The sequence below is a fragment of the Trichoplax adhaerens genome, genomic scaffold (assembly GCF_000150275.1).
Source record: "Trichoplax adhaerens TRIADscaffold_3 genomic scaffold, whole genome shotgun sequence".
In the NCBI taxonomy this organism is placed as follows: domain Eukaryota; kingdom Metazoa; phylum Placozoa; class Uniplacotomia; order Trichoplacea; family Trichoplacidae; genus Trichoplax; species Trichoplax adhaerens.
In genome coordinates, this window is record NW_002060945.1 from 1,456,782 (window position 1) to 1,480,548 (window position 23,767).

Sequence of the window (23,767 nt, forward strand, 5' to 3'; positions counted from 1 at the left end):
TTTTAACAATCATCTTTTATTCACCTTAGGTAGGATATCATAGTCTGACCACACTATTTTATAAGTTGCAGACAAGATTAATCATAATTACTTAGTACAAACAATATCAGCGGGAACATATAAATTGTCCACTTTAAAGTGATTTCCATATTTTACCAATTGCTTTACTGAAGACGATAGCTAATTTGATCAATAAAGAGATCAGAGAATTCTAAGTGATCGATTATAGCTTCTATTAGAATTTCTATTCTCTAGAGTAGATACTACATATACAGTACTTGCGTATGAATAAGATTACGAACATTAACTTTATCGGCTTACCAACAAGGTCAAGTTAATAGTTGTCCTTGTCACATAATTTGAAATAAACATAAGTGTAATGACATTAGAATCATGGAAATGAATTGATTGTAAATTTTACATTTTTATTTAAAAATTTCATGGATTTTGATTTTAGTTTTATGAGATCTGACGGCCGCATTTTTTAAATTTTAGCTTCTTATTTTTTCTCTTATTGTAATAATATTTGAAGTTATGTTCAGAAGAGTAAGTACGAATGGTGCGTTATGCAAGACTATAAATGAAGCTAAAATAATATTTGATAATGAGCTTGAACATTGCTGTTTAAAGAATGATCAAAATGTTTGACGAACGATTAAATGAAACAGCATGATGTCGCAATGCTATATTAAAAATTAGTTCGTTTTAAATCTAGTGGGTATCTGTCGAAAAGTCCCGATAATATATTCTGTTAGATTATACTATTTAAATACTACGACATTCCTTCATTAGTCTAGTATACGAACGACTTTACTCTACTAAGGTCGGCTAAAATAAGTGAAAGGGGTTGGTCAGAACTATAAAATTAGTAACTTATTTGCATAGCTTTTACTTGCCAAAAATATTTGCATCTTTTATTCGGATTGAGATGAAGCGTGGTCTAATTTTCATGATTGAATTCTTTGAATCATTCCAGCTTATGATAGGTCAAAGTCAATATGGTACCATGAATTTATTAACATTGATTCTTTAGTAGCAATGTAGGCGTGGAAGGCAAATATAATAGCTTATTTCCTTCAGGGTGGTTTGAATGATTAGAATTCTGAACTACATTTCATCTAGCTTAAACGGTTATCTCTTACATATTTTCTTAAGGTAGCAATGATAAACGGAAAGCAGTATAGTAATAAACTATGGTTAACAATGGGACATCACGATAAAGAAGTTAGTTAACAATAGTAAAAGATGGCGAGACATGGTAGATTCATATCATGCTACGACATCAAGGAAACTGGAAAATCATAATCATTGAATATTATGATATTTTAGTAAATTTCTTGTATTTCATGATAGTAATGCACTACACATTTTTTAGTAATGAAGAACTCTTTAAGAGCAGGAATTTTAAAGCAATATCATTTGAGTTGTCTTCAGCTGTAGAAAATCTTATCCCTAGTGACCTATCATCTTATGTTAAGAATACAAATATACAAAGCCATGATGCTTACTCTAAAGTATTCATACTGAGAAAGTGAATTCTACGTAGAGAAAATTCCTAAATAATCAGTAATGCATAGTAAGCAAATTGCTGTTTATAGAATTAAACTGAGAGCACATATGTTACTTTTAATAGTCTAAGAGTGAGTAATGAGTAAAGAGTGAGTGAGTAATGTATGAGGAGTTGAATGCTAATTATATTATTATCGACTGACGAAGTTTTTTTGCAATTTATGATTTCATTTACTGGTTAAACTCAAGATCATAATCTTTAAAAGTTAGAATGCATAGCAACCAGATGTAAATTTAGTTTTTAAATATCATAGATAGCGAACAATTTCTAAATGACAGATCATCTATCTGTGCACGTATACTTGTTAATAGCTTCCATATGAAAAATGAATTTATTGTAAGAGCATTTGTAGTTGTATAAACTTTTGAATGAAATAGTAGAGAGTAAAGGCATTCGCTTTATGTCATGTATATAGAATGTAATTCTAAAGTTGCTATGTTGAACCATGCATACATAAAAATTTAGAATGAAAAAATTTAAGAGACTTAGCTTTAACGTAGACCTGCATTGGTTGTATTACAACTATGTACAATTACCGATCTCAATAAAAATTCTATTCGCGTGATTTTAATGCATTCTTCTATCGAAATTATGATACATTCTTTCTTACATGACTGCATATACTCAAGACGCAATTCCTGAAATGGAATAAATTAGTCTATAAATCAAGTTAAAATATATAAAGATTCATATAACAGCATTATACTGTAAATCATGGAGATACTTTACAATAAAATGTACGCTTCAAAATCTTTATCTCGTAAATAAAATTAGGTGTGGTTAAATCAAAAAAGATAAAAGTTCCAGAAGTAGTCTATTTCATTTCAATTTTATATGATACTAACAGAAGATACAATTCTTTCAGCACTTGTAACAATACAGTATAATAGCAATAGCAAATTTACTCTGTATCAAAAAAATATTGAGCCGATAGGCTTTGATAAAATCATATATGCTATCAAAGATCAGGGGATCAGTTTTAATAATCCTTTCAGAAAAATATTTTAAGAATTTATCAAGGTGACGTAGGTTTTATCTCTTTTATACAATATATAATGTTGAATAATAAATATAACATCAAAAGCAATGGATAATACACCTAGCCCAAATTTGGTCGGATTTCCAAGCATTGATCCCCAGTCATCTAGTAAAATAGATATTTCAGATATGATGAGAAACTTTAAATCATTGAATCAAGGTAATGATAACCGTATGATTGGATGTAACATAAAATCTCACTGCCATAATGAGACAAATCTAATATAGTGATATTTACCATGATTATATGCAATTAAGATCATTTGCAATACGCTAAAAACACCTCCGACAACGTCTAATAAGACGCCAGTTATACTCCATCCTTCGGTACTTTGACGCTTATAGTTTAAATACACCTTTGAAAAATTCGTTATAAATAATATCATTTTAGTCCAATATTCCTTACTACTTCTATTGATCTAATCGTTCCGTAAATATCTTGAAAAGGCTCTACATTTTGACTACTGCCTTTTGTATTTGTTACCTGTGGCACGTTTTTTACTACATTAACTCCTAACTTTACGTAGGATAAATAATAGAAGAAATTTAGCCACGATATCTTGCCCACTATGGCTAGTATCAGTGATACGAAAATGAATATGGTTGACCCAGATACCAAAATAGTGCCGGTCCTAGAAACTTTTTGATTACCACGCTAGATAGACCCATCAAAATAGTTACAAGTTATCGCATATTTACTAAGGATATATAATTAAAAATTGAAAAAAAATTACAGCATAACGTACTGTACTTACACATAATTGACAACTAAAATGGGCTACACACTGAATTTATTAGCCTACCTCATAGCGTATACATTGGAGAATCAAGAAGATTGTCAGAATAACGGAATGAATACCAAAGAATACATCATTGCCTTTTACAGGAATTATTTCATAAGGGTGCAAGGCTTTATATTCTTTCTAAGATTGACAATGAATAGGATTAATGGCATCAAAACAGTTGTATCATTGCCGAATAAACAATCTACTACAAGTGGTTAATACTTTGAGGTAACATTATCAAATGTTGCTAGGTCTATGTTTAATCCAAATAGTATGGCTACCTTGATTTCATCTACCCAAAATAAGTTAATATTAAATGCGGCATAAGCAGAAAATCCGATCAGATTTAAAGCCACTAGATCGAAATTTAATCCAATGACACTAAGAAAAAAATGCCGTAATGCATGTCATATACTATATTTTACTATGCATACAATAAAGATTGTACTTTCTTTTTTATTAATTGAAAATAAGTTAATAGCAATATTTTCCACCGGTACCTTTTTCTTTGCCAATTTTCTAGAACCTACAGTCATTATTAAATTAAAGTAACTTAATGATTATATTAATCCAAAATCAACTTCAATTAAGGTTTTTTTATTAATGATAATATTAATTTGCGTCCATATACTTTGTTGGCTGTAATGCTTTGATATTTTGACTATATTTCATAAGATAGCTATTATGTGCTAAGTGAAAACTTGGGCAATATCTTAAAGCCTCAAGATATTTCTTAATGGTAGAGTCATGAAAGCATGATATTCACAGCCGATAAAACCCTTTTTAGTTCACATTCATAAAGAAAGCTGAATACTAGCACTGTCTATGTATATGATAAAGTTTAGGCAGTACCGGTATTGTTACTTGGCTTACTTGCGGATAAAATGATATTGTCCAAGCAAGGAAATATAACCATCCAATAATTGCATTAATCACCAATAGTGTCTGAGAACGAATAACTTCTACCTTGATATAATTGTGAGATATACTGTCATAATTTAGGAGAGATCGAAGTAATAGGTTAATGTTATTCTGTTAAAATCGATATTTTACATCCTGTTTAAGAAGTGATCACAATTGTGCACTGTTGAAAATAACCGAAGAACATTGAAGTAATAATAAACAGCAAATATAATATACAGTACTTTGAAATTTCTTGAGAAGTAGTATTCATGATGATTTCAGTCTCTCCTGGGCCCACAGCAGTGATAGTAAAATTGGCTCTAGGAGCGGGATCATTTTGTATTGTAACCTATATCCATTCGGTGTTTTATTGAGCAATTTTATTAAAATGGGTTGTTTCAACAATCTTTCATGATCATAAAGTTGAGAATGCAAATTTCAACTCTTTTAATTCAATTATAATTATGTAGATTTACTCCAGTGAGGAACACTTTGATCGCTTAATAACTATGATGATAAACTGAGCACTCACAAGTTTTTGTTTTATACTTTGTATCTTATGTTAGGTTACTGTGTTATGAATAGTCTTAAAGGCAACTTAGTAGGCCTAGTAATCATGGTGAGCCTTAAACGTTATTTATTTGGTCTAGTGATAAAAATTAATACACTGCACTAATGTAATTTCCATATGAAATGGAATATTTTATGTTACGTATAACGTGACATTATTGATGATAATATCTTAACTTTAAATGGTACTTTATAATTTTTTGTTAGAAAATTTGAATGTAAAATTTCTAGATTAAAAAGCATTAGACAGAGCATTAATAGCCATATCATTTTATGATATACAGGTTAAATAGAAAATGTGTAAAATATACGTACTATACTCGTACATATATTATATAGGTAGTAATTTCGGTATCTATCTTCAGCCATACGAGAAATTTTAGGATAAATTTATTGACCAGTTTGATTAAGTAATCACTGGATTAAAATCTATAGTAGGATCTAAGTTGAAGTTTACCTCGTCTGGAACAGTAACCACCAATATATTGCGGCTGTAAAGGTTTATCGTAGTTGCTTGCTTTGGAATAGCACTATCAATATGATATAAATCTCTCAAATGGTTTGTCATGATCTTGCTATAAAATGATGATGCAATGCAATCACTATCGTATATAAATATTTCAAGTCTATATAAATCGAACCTTAGTTGTAGCGAGGCTAACCCATGGTTATTAACTTGAATATTAATATGTTCAGGGATGGTTTTAAGGATAAGGCTGCCATAGCTATGATCTATAATGTCAGATAAATAGCAGGTGTCTTATGTTGTAAACGCTGGTTATAATTAGGAAAAAAGTAAGTATTAGCATTGCGGTTGCCATGTTTTACGTGTATAATGTCATACGTATGTATAACATCAGATTAATAGTAGTAGTCTGACGAGCACATTATGAATGCCGATTAAAAGGGAGCATTTTTTTTTGTAATAAGGTTACCATGCCTATGATTTATAGCGTTCGATTAATAGTAACAGTGTTGCGTTGAGAATTCTGGTTAGCAAGAGTGTATCTAATTTGCAATAAGGTTACAATGCCCATGATTTATAGCGTTCGATTAATAGTAACATTGTTACGTTGAGAATTCTGGTTAGCAAGAATGTATCTAATTTGCAATAAGGTTACAATGCCCATGATTTATAGCGTTCGATTAATAGTAATAGTGTTACGTTGAGAATTCTGGTTAGCAAGAGTGTATCTAATTTGCAATAAGGTTACAATGCCCATGATTTATAGCGTTCGATTAATAGTAGCAGTGTTACTTTGAGAATTCTAATTAGCAAGAATGCATTTAATTTATTTATAACAAGGTTGTTCGCCTATGACTTCTAATGTTCGATTAATAGCAGTAGTCTTATTTAACGAATGCTTATTAAGAAGATATTATTTAATTAGCAACAAGGTTACCACGTTTATGATTTATAATGCAAGATTAATAATAGTAAACTAATATTGCGAATGCAAATTAGGAAGAGAATAATTGATTTGCAGTCGATCTTTTACGGCGTTGCCTACTGTATGGCATTTTTATTGTATTGCAAGCTGATCATGTAAGGTAGCACAACATTTAGTGGTGTAGGATCGTAATTATTGCGCTTAAACTTGGATAATTATCATCGATCACTGTTTTAGTAGAACAAAGGGGGAAAAGGTATAGGATACAAGAAGGAATCGTAGCTTTTTCCTGTAAATACGAGTGGTTACTGCATACAAGTCGTTCATAAACAATTGCGATGGAGTCGCTTTACTGTTTGTGCGATTAACTTAAATCCAATAACTACTACTTTAGATATCATCTGCTAACTTGGAAATAGCAATGCAATTGTAAAACAATGAAAGATGGAAGCAATTCAAAATATTTTTATGTGATTACTTCGTGAATGATGTGAATCAAGTCGTAGAAAAAGTTTAGATGAATGCTATTAATAGAGTAGACAACATTTTCAGAAAAGAAAATGGACTTCAAAGAAATGACCAACACTGTGTTAAGTATTCCACTATTTACTTGTATGCACGTAAATAAACAATCGATTGATGGAAGAGTTTATCCATTGCAGGATATTTTAAAATCATCAATACCGATTTCTTGTGAATTGGACGAATCATACTGCATATTCTTCATCATAAACTACTAGCTTTGAGTTTTACTACAGCGTTATGATTTCATGATAAGACATAAGATAGGTAGAAATAGGGTTGATATTAATTCCATGGCATTTCTGTCTTTGTATTACATTGTCGATTTTATCCATATTTCATAGTCTACTCGTCACGTACATTCTTCAATTCTCATTCTATTCCATAGCGGTAACCTGAATATTATTTACGAATTTGATTGCATGCATCAGTGATTGCTAAATAAACTATTCATTCTTAGGGCACACGTTATTTCTCAATTCATTCCTACTGTGGCATTTTGAGGAGATTGGAGTATTGCATTATGAATTTGTCTTTATATCGATATGTAAATAGGATCTCATTTTAGGATCGAATGGGAAAAAAATGCGTACCTTGGCCTAATTGATTGACGTCATCGACACTAAGATGGCTTATTGATACGGTGATTTCCGCAAGAAGAATTACTGTTAGTGCATAACCTCGATGATTCTGAAATAAGAAATGACGCAATAGCATCCTTCTTTTAAGAAAGGATGAAGAAAGTTGAATTAGTCTTGACTTGCTAATAATGGAAGGAAATGATTTCCCTTGGAAGAGCGTTGATCATCAGACTGTTAGCAGTTTGGAATAGAAGTTTTCGTGATTATACTGTTGTTCACTGGACCTTGCAAGTACACTACAGTAGTTTACACCTAGTGAACGACTTTAGCAAAGTGAAAAATCAACAACGTTAATCGCTCAAATCTCTTCATCGAATGGCAACCTCCTACTGACTACCTCGACTCACAACAGTCCAATCGTTTCATTTGAATAATTGCCCAAACAAGGATACCCCTAGGTGCTTATTCTATATTGAATTGTAAATGAGCAAGATTTGTACGTGCATAGGCATCGTCTGGAAGTCTGTATATCTTGGATGCATTTAGGCAAGAGGGTTGGATGCGAATGAAAAATACTTCCGATTTTATTTTAGGTGGTAATGAGTCCATCAACATGAAGATCCTTTTTTATGTGGGAGCTTTATTCAGTTATTATTGCGTGTAACGCTTTTATATGGTTCCAGTTGTCTGTAAGAACCAGCATCGGTCAAGAAAAGAGTCCAATTCATGACTCTGGTTAATATAGGCATTTCCGTCGTCATTGGATCTGGAAATGCGGTCATTGCGAGTCAAGTTTACCATTGTACAGCATTGATTGGCAAATTGTTGATGTTAAGCTACTCTATTACGTCGTTCTTACTGACTATTTATCGGTATATCTATATTTATCTACTATAGCAAATCAAACTATTATCGTTACGAGTGTAGTTTAGTATGCTGCGGCATGATGTTTAACTGCGTAGTCATCACTTCAACATGCATTTACTATGTCAAAATAATTGGTTACGAGTCTAGCTTACTACGTATGCTACAGCATGCTGTTCGATTGCATAGTCATCACTTGAACATCCATCTAGTATATTGAGATAATTTGTCACCAGCCTAGTTTATTATGCTACAGATTTACAGCATGTTGTTCTGCTACGTAGCGATGACATCATACTTCATCTACTATGTCCAAATAATTTGTCACCAGTCAAGTTTACTATGCTACAGATTTACAGCATGTTGTTCTTCTACGTAGTGATGACTTAATACTCGTCTACTATGTCTAAATATTTCCGTCACCAGTCTAGTTTACTATGCTTCAGTATTAGTAAGGAAAGTCTTGGAGTCATGCTGTTGTATTGCGTAGCCATGACGCGGTCAAGAGTGATATCTAACGAGCACAGTAGGTGAGCGTGATCAACTACAGTATATCCATCTCCTCTCCAATTCTGTCATCGCTAGTCTAGTTTACTCTGCTGCAGTATTGCGTAGCCATGACGTGGTCAAGAGCGATATCTAGCGAGCACAGTAGGTGAGCGTGATCAACTACAGTACTGTATATCCATCTCCTCTCCAATTCTGTCATCGCTAGTCTAGTTTACTTTGCTGCAGTATTGCGTAGCCATGACGTAGTCAAGAGTGATATCGAGCGAGCACAGTAGGTGAGCGTGATCAACTAGATCCATCTTCCTCTCCAATTCTGTCATCGCTAGTCTAGTTTACTATGCTGCAGTATTGCGTAGCCAAGAGTGATATCTAGCGAGCACAGTAGGTGAGCGTGATCAACTACAGTATATCCATCTCCTCTCCAATTCTGTCATCGCTAGTCTAGTTTACTATGCCGCAGTATTGCGAAGCCATGACGTAGTCAAGAGTGATATCGAGCGAGCACAGTAGGTGAGCGTGATCAACTAGATCCATCTTCCTCTCCAATTCTGTCATCGCCAGTCTAGTTTACTATGCTGCAGTATTAGTTAGTTAAGGAAAGTCTTGAAGTCCTGCTGTTATATTGCTTAGCCATGACGTGTCAAGAGTGATATCTAGCGAGCGCAGTAGGTGAGCGCGATGAAGCTGACTAGCAGGTTCTCGTCAATGAGTTGACAGCACCTTGCATTGGTGTACCCATGTACAGTACATACAGTACAGTACATCATACATTGTACTGTATACAGTGTACTGTACAGTACAGTACAGTAGAGCTACTGTTACTACAGTGTACAGTACTGTACAGTAGGGAGCGTTGATAAAGTACTGTACTGTACTGTACTGTAGCCCGAGTAGGATACTTTTCACTGTAGTCGAGCTAGTGTACTGTACTGTACTGTATTTCCTACAGTATTGCTTGACGATGCAATCTACAGTATAGTACCGTACTGTACTGTAGAGTTGGGGACCACAAGCAGAGTTGAATGTATTGTACAGTGTACACTGTACAGTACTGTAGCCATGGCGTCATCATTGTACTGTACAGTATCGTATCATGGTGCGTAGTTTGCCCACTTTTGCGCAATGTAAGAAATACGCAGGTGCATTCCGTATTTTACACGCTTTGAGGGAATGAAGCAATTACGCAGGCGCATTCCGCCGGAAGCTGAACTGCGCATCCGCGTTCCGTTCCATTCCGTAGTTTACTCGGTAGTGTCCAGCACAGTACTGTAGCCAAGGTAGGATACTTTTCACTGTAGTCGACAGGACTTCACCCACGCTCCCTACAGTACAGTATACGGTACACGGTAGACTGTAGGAACAGGACGATAGGCTACTGTTACGTCCATTACCGCTAGCCGGTAGAGGAATCGCTTTGGCCTAGCCAAAGCTAGGCGGCGGATGATTGTAGCCATGGTTATTGCTAGTCAAGTCCATTGGACGTGGTAGAATCCAGTTGGAATCAAGGGAAAGTAATCCATCCGATATCCACGGTTCAATGATGACAACGACAGAAGATTAATCGCTGGTAGTATATTGCAATCACGTTGACAACGAGTAGAGTGTTGTCAGATAGACTTTGGATGTATTTTGCCTTGTTGGCTCGACACTCGGTCAAGATTCTTCACTGAATTGGCAGACGAGTAGAATAGCAAATCCTGACTCATCAACATCTTGGTTTTACGCGCTAGGGCGTCTATTCCTGTAAGTTGTCATTAGGAGAAGGAAATGAATTTCTTTCTATGGTCCATTGGTAGTTTTTTTTTCCCCTCATTATTTCACCATGTTATCCATCGTTTCATCATATGGATGTTAGCAAAGCCAGTTTTGGATGTGCTTGATACAGTGGATCATATTATTTCATTGTAGAGTTGAGACTTACTTCCTTGTAAGTGGTGAATGCAACGCCATGGCTATGGCAGCCTGTGAAAACAATCATCAACCCAAGGTAAAATGGACTCTTGTTGTCCACCAATTGGTCCACATACACTTGACTATTCAATCACTTCCTAATACATTGATGAAGAGTAGAAAAGCACCCAAAGGAGTAGCATTTAATAACCTTGTCTTGAGCAGAAATGATCGGACTCTGGACTGTCTGTAGTACTGTCTATCCTTTCTCTCTTGCAACATGATACCGTAGTCAATTCACTTACAAAGGGGTGCATATCCAACAATATCGCTTACGACAACACCTGCTACTTTCAAAAATCACTTTACTCTCATCGACTAGCATCCACTTCATCCTTCAAATAAAGCATAATCATTTCCAATTTCCTCTACTTTGACGGCCAATCATGGTGAACCTTCCATAGACATTGTTGTGCAGGCAAAAGTCGCAATGGCCATGGTCAAGCGATCACGACCATGATGGCATGATACAAAGTGAAAATAACTGTTTGAACATGGATCAAGGGGAATTTAAATAACAAGTTCATCTAGTCTCAGTGTGTGCTGATATTCTCTTCTTTTTTACAGGGGGCTATCAATCGACTATCCTATGTATCAAAAGATGAGTACAGTCATTTTGGGGCCATTCCCAATCATGTCAAAATCCAACGACATCATCTCATCATGATCCAATCAACGATATTGGATCACCAACTTTCATCGTACTTTATCCTGACACAATTTTACTTGCACAAGCTTGACTACAGATCAAAATATTGCAATCGAGATTGATTGGAGATAGTATACCAATCGCTAATTTTATTACTTTTACCCTGTCTAATGACGATATCCATCTATCCAATCTCAATCTCAACAAGAGAACAAGATACTGCTTGAAATTGCACTTTGAACGCCAAGTGATGACTGTACACTAAGCATTCCACAATATCCTAGCAGATAAAGAATAGTGTCCTTCTAAAATGTGCATAGTTTTGTTGCCACTTATTTTTCCAACACCTTCTACAAAGTCCAGTAACATCAACCACACTAACTGGCCAACTAAAAATGGTCAAGTGAACAAGTTTTTCTTTTACAAAACACTTGAGATAACGTGACTAATTTTGCTAGCCATCCACTTGATAGTAATTACAGTAGAAAAAGCATGTTAACTGTATTTTCATACTTTCAACTTGATCATTACTTCATAGTCGACTCTAGTCGAAAAATCGTTATTTTCAAAGATACAGAGCTCGTAATTCATCCATTTGATAGCAATTGTAGCCAGAAAGCATATTAGAACGGTACTGTCATACTTTCAACTTAATCATGACTTGGATACAACAGTTGAAAGAGGAGGATTCCTTCAAAATTTCAATATTTGGACCATTTTTGATTTGCTTTCTTTTTCATCCTGCAATCGAATATGTATACAATATTTTGATGCAGCATTACCAACGCTATTCAGCTGTATACAGTTGCAAAAGGATTCCTTCCAATTTTCAATAGTTTAACCATTTTGGGTTTACTTTCTTTTTCACTCTGCAATCTACATTGTAGAAAGTATTCGAGACGTTATTGAGCTACTATCATTGCAATCACAGTCGTAATCGTTATTTTGAAAGATACTTCGAGCACACCTAGTACCCCTAAAAAGACAAAAAATTGCAAGATTTAAACATTCCTACCATGTATCTTTACATACTTTGAACGATCATGATCGACAATGCTAGTGAACTATTTTTTGGCTATCGTAACAATCTTGTGTTGCAAAGATAATCTCGCTATCGTATTGATGGATGATTTCAACAAACGATTATCAAGAGTAACATCTGAAAATCCAATGTAATCTGTCCAAAATGGATGAAAAGTTGACTACTAGCTACTTTGACGTTTGCTTGAATTGCGTCCAATGGAAAAAATACATTTTATTGATTTGTCAATTCTATACTTGGGTGATGAAGTGATAGGTAGATTATGCCGTAGCTATCCCCTGTAGAGTGGCTATTATTTGCAAGCTCAACTTAATTGTAGGTGATAAATTAGGTAGCACTTGTCCACTGTAATCATTTGGCCAACACCTACAGTATCAGAAAATCGTAATTTGAATTGTCATTTTGATTTTTGCCTGCAGGCACTTTTAGTCCACGTACGTGTGATTGAGATATCCTGTGATCACATCAAGTTAGGCCAGCACAACTAGTAAGATAATCAGAAGCAAGCAGCCTATTTACTGTCGATTTGGTTCAGTCGACGATAGTGAATTATTTATTTTCATAATGTGATCTCATGAATGTTTTTATTTCGATCATAACTGTAATTTTCAATATGTGGTAGTTGCTTTTACATGCGTCTTTTGACGACATTGCCTAGGGCATAGGGCGTACTACCTTCAATGAAATGGCATCTACCGTGAAGCTAAAATCTCCATTGTAAATTTGTTCATCTCGTGATTATAAAACCCTCTACATTGCATACCATGATAGTGGATGAAAAAAGCAAAACTGTAACGATGTTGAAAAATGATAAAATCATTCGTATTATCCAGTGATTCTGTAGTGTCGATTATAGTAATGAATTATTCTCACGATAATAATAAAATCAGACATGGATCATGATGATTGTACATCACACACGATATTCGTCCTTAACTAGGGTTAAAGCATTCCTGTCATCGTTAATACCTACTAGTAGTATTCAATTCCATTACGTGGCTACTCCTTTAACTAGAAGTAATGGAATCAAAAATTTCAACATATTCACCTTCGATCATCGTTATGATTCATAAATCATTAAATCATTTCAACTATTCATCATCTGTATAATTTCCTGTAGAATGATCAATAACGAAGACACAGTATCGTTATACACCAGCCTCTTTAGATTATTTCAAAGTTAGAGTAATTACAAACTGAATGAAAAATTGACGTATAATGATTCTTTCATATTGAAATTGTACTAACAGCTGGGTTATATAGTAAAATAGCGTTGTTACAGTATAACCTTGTAAACAAATCAAATTTAAGGTTATAACTAAGAAATTGACTCAATCAATTTGCAGAATGGTACTTGATTATATCGCTACAACGGTTCTCCTTATTATATCCAAGTCATTATTGAATATCTCTTCTTTCGCTTAATTTTAGGGGACTGACAGTAGCGCTAGTTCGGAATCGGAGGAAGTACGCCAGGAGGTAGCGTAGTTTTAAGAGACTAATCTATCTATGTGTCTTACCAGTTATTTTATGCTCAGGTGATAAAAATACAAACACCATATTAGCTCTATGTATATCGCTGACATAATTCATGAAATGATGTCATGAAAGAAATTAGATTTCCCAATAGTATTGTTATAGATTGTATTATTAAAAATTTTCCCACTCAATTACTTTTATTAATATCGACATTTTAAAGCAGTACTACATCTACTTTATACGGTATTCCCCAATTTTTCAACTGATTTTTTCACGTTAACTTTTCAAATTAGTCGCGATGCCTATTCTCTTATACTCCATACTGAATATAAGGCTATCAATTTGGTCGTCATGATGTAACCGTTAACTGTGTCTTTCTTCATAGTGACAGACTATATTACTCTCTTGCAATAGAGATTGATACATCGCTGTAGTATGGGAAAAAAGTTTCAAACCTAAATGATGTTACTCGGCTGATATCTTATATGCCTCTAATTCTATTCCTAACCAATACCCTATTAATCAGAAACTTTATTTATAATCATTGTTATATGTATAATGAATTAGTTGGTGAAACCATATTTCTGAAATGACTCATTTGCAATAGATACACCTATTCCAAAATACTATTTTAATACAATGTATATGCTTTTATAAATTTAATAGCAATAGTACTGTTCATATCCGGCTAGAAAATTTATTGCTCATACCGTAATTAAGATAGATACGGAAAAGAAATGGAATTATACGTCTTAGTTGTAATGCTTCAAGTTCACTACAGTATCACAGTAGGCAAGATATTACAGAATATCATGCCAGTGACACAATCGAAATCTACTACTGTTGCACTAAAATTGAATGGATACTGGCTGAGATTTTAGAAAGTAGAGGATAAATCAGCATAGTCCATGATAATGGATATGAAGAAAAAAAATGACGTAATCATACTGGATGTATTAATATTATTGCTCATTTTTCATCTTTAAGTTAACAGTAAATAATTCAACCACTGTAGGCAACAAGAATGAATTCGACTAATTTATTAATCCTTTAGTAATACCCCTATTTTTAGTTACTGCTATACAACGCTTGGATAGATTTGAGAGTAGGCGTTAATTAATGATTCTATACTCTGGAATAACAAACAATTCGTTTGTTTGACATAAACTTTTTTCCTATAACAAGTTCTAATTTGGAGGCACTGTTTATTTGTAGTTCAAAAAGAAAATTATTTACGTTGACATATAATGCATTACACGTAGACATGATCTCAGTCGACAATTTTTATATAAGACTAATCTCCTTATCTTTCTATTGATTATAATCTGATAATGTTTTGAACAAATAAGTATACAAACAGATTCCAATTCTTTACGGTAAAGTATAAGTAACAAGTTGCAACTATTGTCTAGATTACTTACACATATTGAAAAAAAAATATATGTTATTATCCTTTACCGATCAAATTATATTTTATACCATCATATAAAAAATGTTAGGTATACCGATTTTATTTACTGTAAGTTATAGTACTCACAAAAATAGACCTGAAATACTTTTTGTTTGCTTATAGCAATATTTATCTCGTAAATATAGACCTATCGAATTTTTTTTATTTGTTAGTTTCGTCGCATTCTGTTCAGTACGTTATACAATGTTACATCCGTTGAACGATAAAGAGTATCTAGGCTATTTTCTTTTATTGAACTAGATTATTTTACGATAATCCCATTACAGATTTCGCTGTATCACTTATCGTATTCAACATTAAACTATCCATCTCGTAATGATATTATCCGCTAATAGTAACCATTTTTATCATGCAATTTTTGATATTTATTTAGTTTGTAGGTTATAATCTTTCGGATGAGTTAGTAATACACCTCTTTTAATAACAACATTGTTAGAACTAATTTAATATTACTGTATACGAGTATTTTTTTTTAGTTTGGTAAATCACGCCATTAATTGTCTTTTTCTGCATATAATGCAGTTGATTCAACAATTTCTAGAGGATATTCAAACATTGCAAGAGATGGATGATAATTTTACCAATATCAACACACAAACTGCAGAAATATTTGTAGCTGCTCGAAAAAATGACATAAAGCGAGCTAAGACACTGTTTCAACAACATTTGGTAAATGCTCTTGTTTATCCCTTGAATTGATATTTCGTTACTACAAGATCGTATTGATATTAAAACAGTAGCTATTGTGTATAGATGGATTGGCATAAAAAATTAATCTCTAGTGGTATAACTTTGATCTTTCAACCGAGTTACAATCTTAATTTAACTGTATACAAATAGAGAAAGAGAATTATGTTAATAGGATTAGTATTAACTTTCTATATTCTGATATCAAGATGAAATTGAAGCAATGTCCATTTTGTCGTGCTTCGATTAAGTGCTGTAAATTGTTGTTCCTGATAGCAATGACGTAGTTATATGTTTCAATATTAGTATCTGTATCCTACTTTTTAATGTACATTGGTAATTATATTTTCTTTTCTTATAGACGTATATAGAACTGTAGTAGTCTTTAGTTAGCTCTTGTACTATCTATCTAAAGATTGTAGTCCTGATTTTGAACTTAGATATAAGAAATAGATGTCAACTACTATATCATTTTAGGTGCCATTGATAGTAGTGAACATTTTTATTGTCAGTATATTCTAGTTACACAATATAAAATTTATAAGGATGATTCACACAGTTGGAATGATAATGTCATACCTATCGACACTTAATATTTTATAATTGCTCATCCTTAGGACTTTCGAAAAAAGTATAACTTATGCAGGATTAATCCTAATGATAAAGATTTACAGGATGAATTGAGAAGTCGTCGATTTTATATCACTGTAAGTATCAACAAGACGATTAATACACTACTACCAAAATTACAATTTTAAACATTTATAGCATCAATGTAAACTGATATCTTAGAAGTAACTCTGTCTATTGAAGGGATTAGTCTTCCTGCCTTGTACCGCATTTCATATTATGTTACAATATATTGTGTCGGTGTCCAAAATTTCATTCAAGAAATCAAATTTATTACTGACAATAAAAAATTATGCTAATATATTCTACCAATATTATCTTTATTTTACTTACTACTTAGCGTTTGGGCGATAAAGATCATGCTTCCGTTCTTCTACTAACGGCACATCGTTATAAGAAGGAAGAGAACTCTATTCAGACTTTTTTGAAATCAATGATATTTCAATTGGATCAAATTCTAAAAGAGTACGGCATATAATTTTTTGTGTGGTCTGCACAGTTTACGCTTGTATATTGTCCTTGTATTGTATTACTATTTTTGCAGCCTTATATAAAAATGATGTGAAGTAAAAAGTAGGCTGTATATCATTTAAGATATGTTATTGCAATATTAATTCTTGTAGTCCCCGAACAAGACAATCTGGTGTAATATTATTAATTGACTTGACCACTGTTGGAATAACATCTGGTGAAAAAGATTTTGTCCGCACTATCTTAAAAGTTATACAGGTATATTTTCCAATAGTTATTCTCAATTTTAGTACTTGAATTAAATGTGGCACTTTTATTTAATCTCTTTTTATTTTGCTGACTTTCTATTGTGTTGGTACAGAGTATATAGGACTAAACCATACAAGTTTAAACTGTAATCGTTTCTACTTGGCTTTTAGGGAAACTATCCGATATCTGTGAAGAAAATATTAGCTATCAATTGTAGTCTGATTTTGAGATATGCAGCAAAATTTTATTTTGAAATACTTAATCGGAAATTAAGAGATAGAGTAAGTTTTGCAGCAATTTCTATTTCCGATTTATCAATTGAAATAATTCGAGCTTACTGCACTTTTTTAGGTGGTATTCGTAGATAATAGTAGTTTGAAGAAGTTCGTACCTGAAGATGCTTTACCTAATGAATTAGGCGGAAATTCCAAATTTTGTTATAATATTTGGTTAAACAAGCTAACAAATAGTTGCCATATTTACGATGTCCAGAAGGGATTTTATTACACGCGTACATCAGAATTGAAAAGACAAAAATCAACTGGACAAGCAGCTCTAAATTTTCAAGATCTTAAAGATCGTACCAATGACAGGGATCAACTACTAGAGGAGTATCAAGAGATTAGCAAAAAATCACGATGGGATGAAGAATCAAAAGGAACTAATTTTGAATCATCTTTGTAAGCTTGAAAATAAAATTTACTAAATTTGATGTCAATATAATATCAACATTTGAGATCATGTGTGTTTGCTAATGGAATTCCTATCTTTGTATGCAATTTATTTATTTTACTTAGAAAACCTTGTAACAGAAAGAAAAATAGATACCAGAATATCCTTTGCCTAGAAAGTAGTCGTGTGCGTTTACCTAAAGATATTGGAGATGACAACAGCAATGAGGTAGGGTGTAATAGTTTAGTTACGTCTTGATCTTGTAGTTTTTTTTCAATTATAAAACCAGTGAAGCTCACAATGTTTAGAAATACTAATTAAGATTATAAAAAATTACGCCAGCTGTTCAATCGATTAATATGTATTGAAATTATTTTTTCAGGATTGTTCTTATATACATGCGAATTATGTCAATGGATATAGCAATGGTAACGCATATATTGCAACTCAAGGTAAAATAATGCATGGATACAGGGTCCTTTAAATGTAAATTTCCTTCATTCTATTTTTATGGGATTGTAGCGAAAGGTTTATTTTTTTGTATTATTGTGATTGTGTTGTTTTGCTATCCAAGTACTATATTTGATTAAGGATTGGAGCATTTTTCGGTGTTACTGTGTGTTAATTGCTGTAAAGGTTATGAAATTAATTTTACTAAAGATGGCTAGCACCTAAACTAATGTACTTACTGACCCACTGTATGTATATCGTGTATGTATCTTAGGACCTCTGCCAGATACAATGACAGATTTTTGGAAAATGATTTGGGCTGAAAAAGTTAATATTATCGTCATGTTAGCAAGGTAGAACTCTCGATCTGCGGTTAGATAAGTAATCGATGTATTCTCGACTCATTAAAGTAATCTTTGTTCAATTAGATTATATGAAAATGGCCGCGTTAAATGCTCCCAATACTGGCCTAATGACGGCGAGATTTTGATTTATGGCAAATTAACTGTTGAACACGAATCGACAACTGAAAAGGAACATTATGTCTTGCATAAACTTAGCATATATTGCGAGGAATCGGAAGGATCGGTATGGTAATAGTTACAGTATTGGTATTGATATCCGTATGTTCTTATGAAATGAAAAAGTCATTTATAGATTCTTTTTAGTTCAATCTATTATTGTGCTAAATAAAATAGTAATTTCTTTAATTGATGGGTAATTAATTGTAGCTCAGTACCCGATGCATTTACCTATTTCGGTTTACGTCTTGGCCTGATTTCGGTATTCCTCCTAGTGCTTCTCCATTATTGAAAATGATCGAAAACATCAATCACCTTAATAGAAGTGTAAATTCTTCAGTTGATGATAACACTAACAGTAAAGAGCAGCCTTTACCACCAATTGTTATCCATTGTAGTGCAGGCGTTGGTAGAACGGGTACCTATGCTACAGTTGATATTTGCTGTCAGCAGTTTGCAAAGACAAGGAAAGTCAATATTATGGAAACTGTTTGTGCGATTCGAAGCCAAAGAGATGCCATGATACAAACATGGCAACAGTATGAATTTTGCTACAAAGCTGTATTAGAGTTTGCAGAAAAAAATGTATCTCCTACTACCAATTCATTAAGTGAAGAATAGCGTGCGATTGATTGTACATGAAAGGAAGATTTGAGGTAGATTAATTTCATTCAATTTTTAATGTATTTTCTACAGTTGGAGTAGCCTATAAGAATGGATGATGGCATACATGCTCAATTGAAAAATTTAAAGTTTATTACGCTACAGTAAGTCTATTTATAACGACGATAATTCTACACTACGTCGTATATTGCTCAGGCATGAACCTTTGAAATGACAATTGCGCTATCGCACTGTAGATATCTACGACTTTGTACTATAGACTATAATCTGATAATCACATACTAGCATAAACCCATTGTGTTAGTAATCCTTTATGAACCAAGCACTTTATAATATTATTCGCTGTAAAAAATTGAATTATGTTGTTACGAAAAACTTGCTACTTTCGTATCTTGAATTTACCCATGAAATTAAACTGTACAATTGTGCAAGCCAAGCTTTAAAATATTTTTAGCAAACCATATAATAATATGACATTTTTGTTTCATTGGAAGTTATTTACTAGTAATTTTATCGGTACAATATTAACAAACCAACTTTATGTATTTTTTTATTAATTTTCAAAGAAATATAACATAATATGATGCCATGGACCAATAATAATATTAAGGTTGATTGTAGTAGACAATAGATATTAGTTTGCATGTAGTTGAGGTAACCATAAGTTATTTAAATATACACATAACGATGGCATCATATTCTATGCGAATTATTTTGTGAGCAGGATCACGAGGTTAACAATATTAATTTAATTATTGCTGTAATTTTAAGAAATAAAGCTCGACCTGTATTCAAAGTTTTATTGGTAGGGAGCATATTTACTGATTCCAGATAGCGTCATCAAGGTACACCATACTGTTGGCAAAGTCATAACTAGTGAATAGTGCATGGCAGAGTGCAGTATCGGTAATACGAGTAATGTCAAGGTAGGGTTCCATAGTTGTATATGATCATTTGTGTTTACTACCGTGGAAATAAAGCGTAACTATAGTGTTTATCAGTTAATACTACCATAGAAGTAGCATGCATAAATAGTTAGTTTGAGCTACAGGCGTACGAGTATATAAATGCCTACGAGCGTTATGCATACATTTTTTCCATGAAGAAGAAAGAGAAGAAGCTGCATGTTATTGTAAAATAGAGCAGTACGCTTCAATAGCTAGTTTGAACTACAGGTATACGAATCTAGAAATATCTATGAGCGTTGTACTTATTGACTTGGAGAAGAAAGAGGAGAAACTACGTGTAGATTGCTGTCTGCGTATAATTGTTCGATGGAGTGCGTGATTTGCTTTAGTTATGGACTGTAAAAAAGTAATATTTGAAAGTTTATCTGTTAAGAACACCTCTGAGCGTACAGTTGTCATGTATACTCGTATGAAGAAGAAGAGGTGAAACTGTATGTGGATTGCCATCTATTACTGCAAGTTGTAGTTTGAGTTAGTAAGGCAAGTAAAGCTCATTCGCATATGGATTGCTGTTTATTCATAATTATGACCACGGCTAGTCTACAAGATCAAGTCTATAACTAGTTACAGTGGATGCCTACAGGGAAAAAAACACAGTGTACATGTACACGCTATTTTAAGTTGATCTTGCCATGCGTAGAAATTATTCATTTGAACATATGCAGTATGGAATGGAGATTCCTTTTTGCTGCTGTAAGATAGAGTCATGAACTCCTGGATGCATGTAAGAATAGTCCATGATCGAGTTGATGAAAAAATGATAGACCTTGATCACTAAGCAGTGAGCAGGCATCGTGGAAAGGAATATTTTAAGTTTGTCTTATAAGTGGAGCTAATTCATTATTTATTCAATTGATTTGTAATGCATTTTATTTTCATACAAAACATTCCCTTATTCTTAATTTTCCCTTGATCATATTATATATATAACATATATATATTATATAATTAGCTCATTGACAGTATATCCCTCCATGATACCTGTGGCCTCTAAATTGAACAGCCACTCGAGCACTCTGCCGGAGGATTGGTGCAGAACATCCGTCCACCAGCTGTCTGTAACAGGAAAAGTAAAAAAAAGCCCATAGTAATTCTCGCTCTATTAGAGTATTAACAGGCTTTAGTATAGGTTAGAATGCACTACGCCGTACACTACTTTGCAGTTATTGGCCAGACTACATTGATATCAATCCACCAACAGGGCTGATTCTTGATAGTAAAATATACAACACTGACTACTGTATAAAACACCATGCTGGACATCCATCATGGTAGCCGAGCAGAGCCAATTCCATGGCAACTGGCCATTTCGACAGTCTAACGTCTAGTATCCAGTATAAGCTATCCATCGTTTCCACGCGCTCTTTTACTTGGCAAGTCTAAGCTGCAGTGTGGCGCCTCCAATTTGATGACAAATATCCAGTTAATCCTTGCCAATTATCGTTGAAGATCTTCCCTACATTACACAGCGATCTTTTCTACCTATTGTATTGAAGATGATTTTTACTTTGGTAAGAAAAATTTGCATTGTATGACGATGATCATTTGTATGATGGAATGTTAGCATAGCAAGATGGAGTTCAATGGCAACGTTAGTCAATATGTTGATGAATGACAATTTGTTGATATTGATCGCTTTAAATTGGATTAATTCTGATAGGGAAGTATAGAAGATTTAGTCTTAGTTAGAGAAATGAGTTTATAGACTCTCCTTGATGCTGTCACTTGTGGTAATAAGATCGATTAGTTGTAGGCCGTTAGTCATTTTCAATTGGACCAATACTGTATGATCAGTAGTGATGATGATACAATGCAAAATCTGTTCATGTCCTAGTTACATTGGCTTAGTTTTAACAAGGAGATGTAGGATATTGGTTGGCAAATGAATTTATAAGCTCTCTTGTATTGTGATGTGTTAGGAATGAGTATGAGTCTTGTTGATTTTCACTTGGTAATCCAAACAACGGTGATGATGATGTACACAGACTGACTATAGGATCATCAATAATACCTTAAGATTCTACTTATATTCTCCTTGTTGGATTGGATTATGTCGAATCGGGAGGTATAGAGCATTTATTTCCAGTTAGAAAAATGATCTATTTCACTCTATTGGATAGTAGTAATATAGCCATTAGCAGTTGTCTGGATGCAGTTTCAATTCTAGTATGGAGAGATAGAGCATTCACTTCTAATGAGAAATAATGTAGGCTGTAAACTCCTTTTCAATCTGAAGGAGAATTAGTCTTGATTTTCTATTTGTAAAGGATGTTGAGATAATGATGATGTTATAGGATCATCAATAGATAATCTGCCTATGTAGTTCTAGTTGCATTTGATTAGTGCTAATATGGAGGTAGAGAAGATCAGTTCATAAACTCTCCTTGATCCAACTCTAGTAGTAGTATAGGATTTGTTATTACTTATTAGTTTTACTGATTTTCGATTCATGAAGGACGCAAAGATGATCGTAATGACGATGAATATGGATGCTATCATGTAATTCATGACTATATCCAATAGATAGCTTTCATCATCGAATCTACTCATACTATAAAAATTGAGTTTTAACGTATATCTCTGTTCCTAATACCCTATTACATAGGATTACAATAGTAAAAGAAAATAGAAGCTAGAGAATAAATATACATTTTAATGAAGCTAGAGGGGGAACCGATCAATTTGTTAGCATAGAATGACTGACTAGCACGTCTTCCTCTAAATGTAGAAGATGATTCGAGTTGTCTTATTGGCTTAACTTTAATTCTATCATTACGTATAGGCCAAGTCATATTCATTCATCAGCATTGGTCTTTAATAATATCGGACTTGTTTCTTTTACTGATTTCATTTACAAGAGGCAATAGAAATTTCTCAACGTACCGTCGATAATCATTCGAAACGATTGCCTCAAAATAGATCATTTTAACATGCAACTGCCTTATGATACTCCAATCCTGACAGATAGCTGGCTTACGACATGCGTCACTCGGGGTGTCTGAATTTTGTATTTGATATTAATTGAAATTAAATATCCTTCTGTGATTAAAATACTTTATTAATAATTTTGTTCTAACACACATACTGTCCTAAAATAGAGGGGAAAAAATGCTTATTCACGCTCTATTCGTTAACCTTCAGTATACAGAACTGCGCAACGGTAAAACTGT

The 23,767-nt window shown here is 33.3% G+C and overlaps 2 protein-coding genes across 2 annotated transcripts; one reads left to right on the forward strand and one right to left on the reverse strand.

The window, feature by feature from the left end:
- Nucleotides 1–2,574: 2,574 nt before the first annotated feature.
- Nucleotides 2,575–5,434, reverse strand: TRIADDRAFT_54169 (uncharacterized protein; the record flags this gene model as incomplete). Its single annotated transcript, XM_002110806.1, has 9 exons — nt 2,575–2,714; nt 2,847–2,964; nt 3,093–3,263; nt 3,412–3,531; nt 3,675–3,774; nt 3,894–3,919; nt 4,267–4,381; nt 4,539–4,645; nt 5,324–5,434. The coding sequence occupies 9 exons, from the start codon at nt 5,432–5,434 to the stop codon at nt 2,575–2,577; spliced, it is 1,008 nt and encodes a 335-aa protein (XP_002110842.1).
- A 5,248-nt stretch (nt 5,435–10,682) lies between these two features.
- TRIADDRAFT_54170 (uncharacterized protein) lies at nt 10,683–19,626 on the forward strand (the record flags this gene model as incomplete). The annotated part of the gene is made up of 13 exons (XM_002110271.1): nt 10,683–10,721; nt 13,807–13,854; nt 15,848–15,994; nt 16,630–16,719; nt 16,983–17,107; nt 17,266–17,371; nt 17,533–17,643; nt 17,714–18,042; nt 18,160–18,262; nt 18,417–18,486; nt 18,759–18,837; nt 18,913–19,072; nt 19,216–19,626. 13 exons carry the CDS (start codon nt 10,683–10,685, stop codon nt 19,624–19,626), a joined length of 1,818 nt encoding a protein of 605 aa, XP_002110307.1.
- Nucleotides 19,627–23,767: the final 4,141 nt, after the last annotated feature.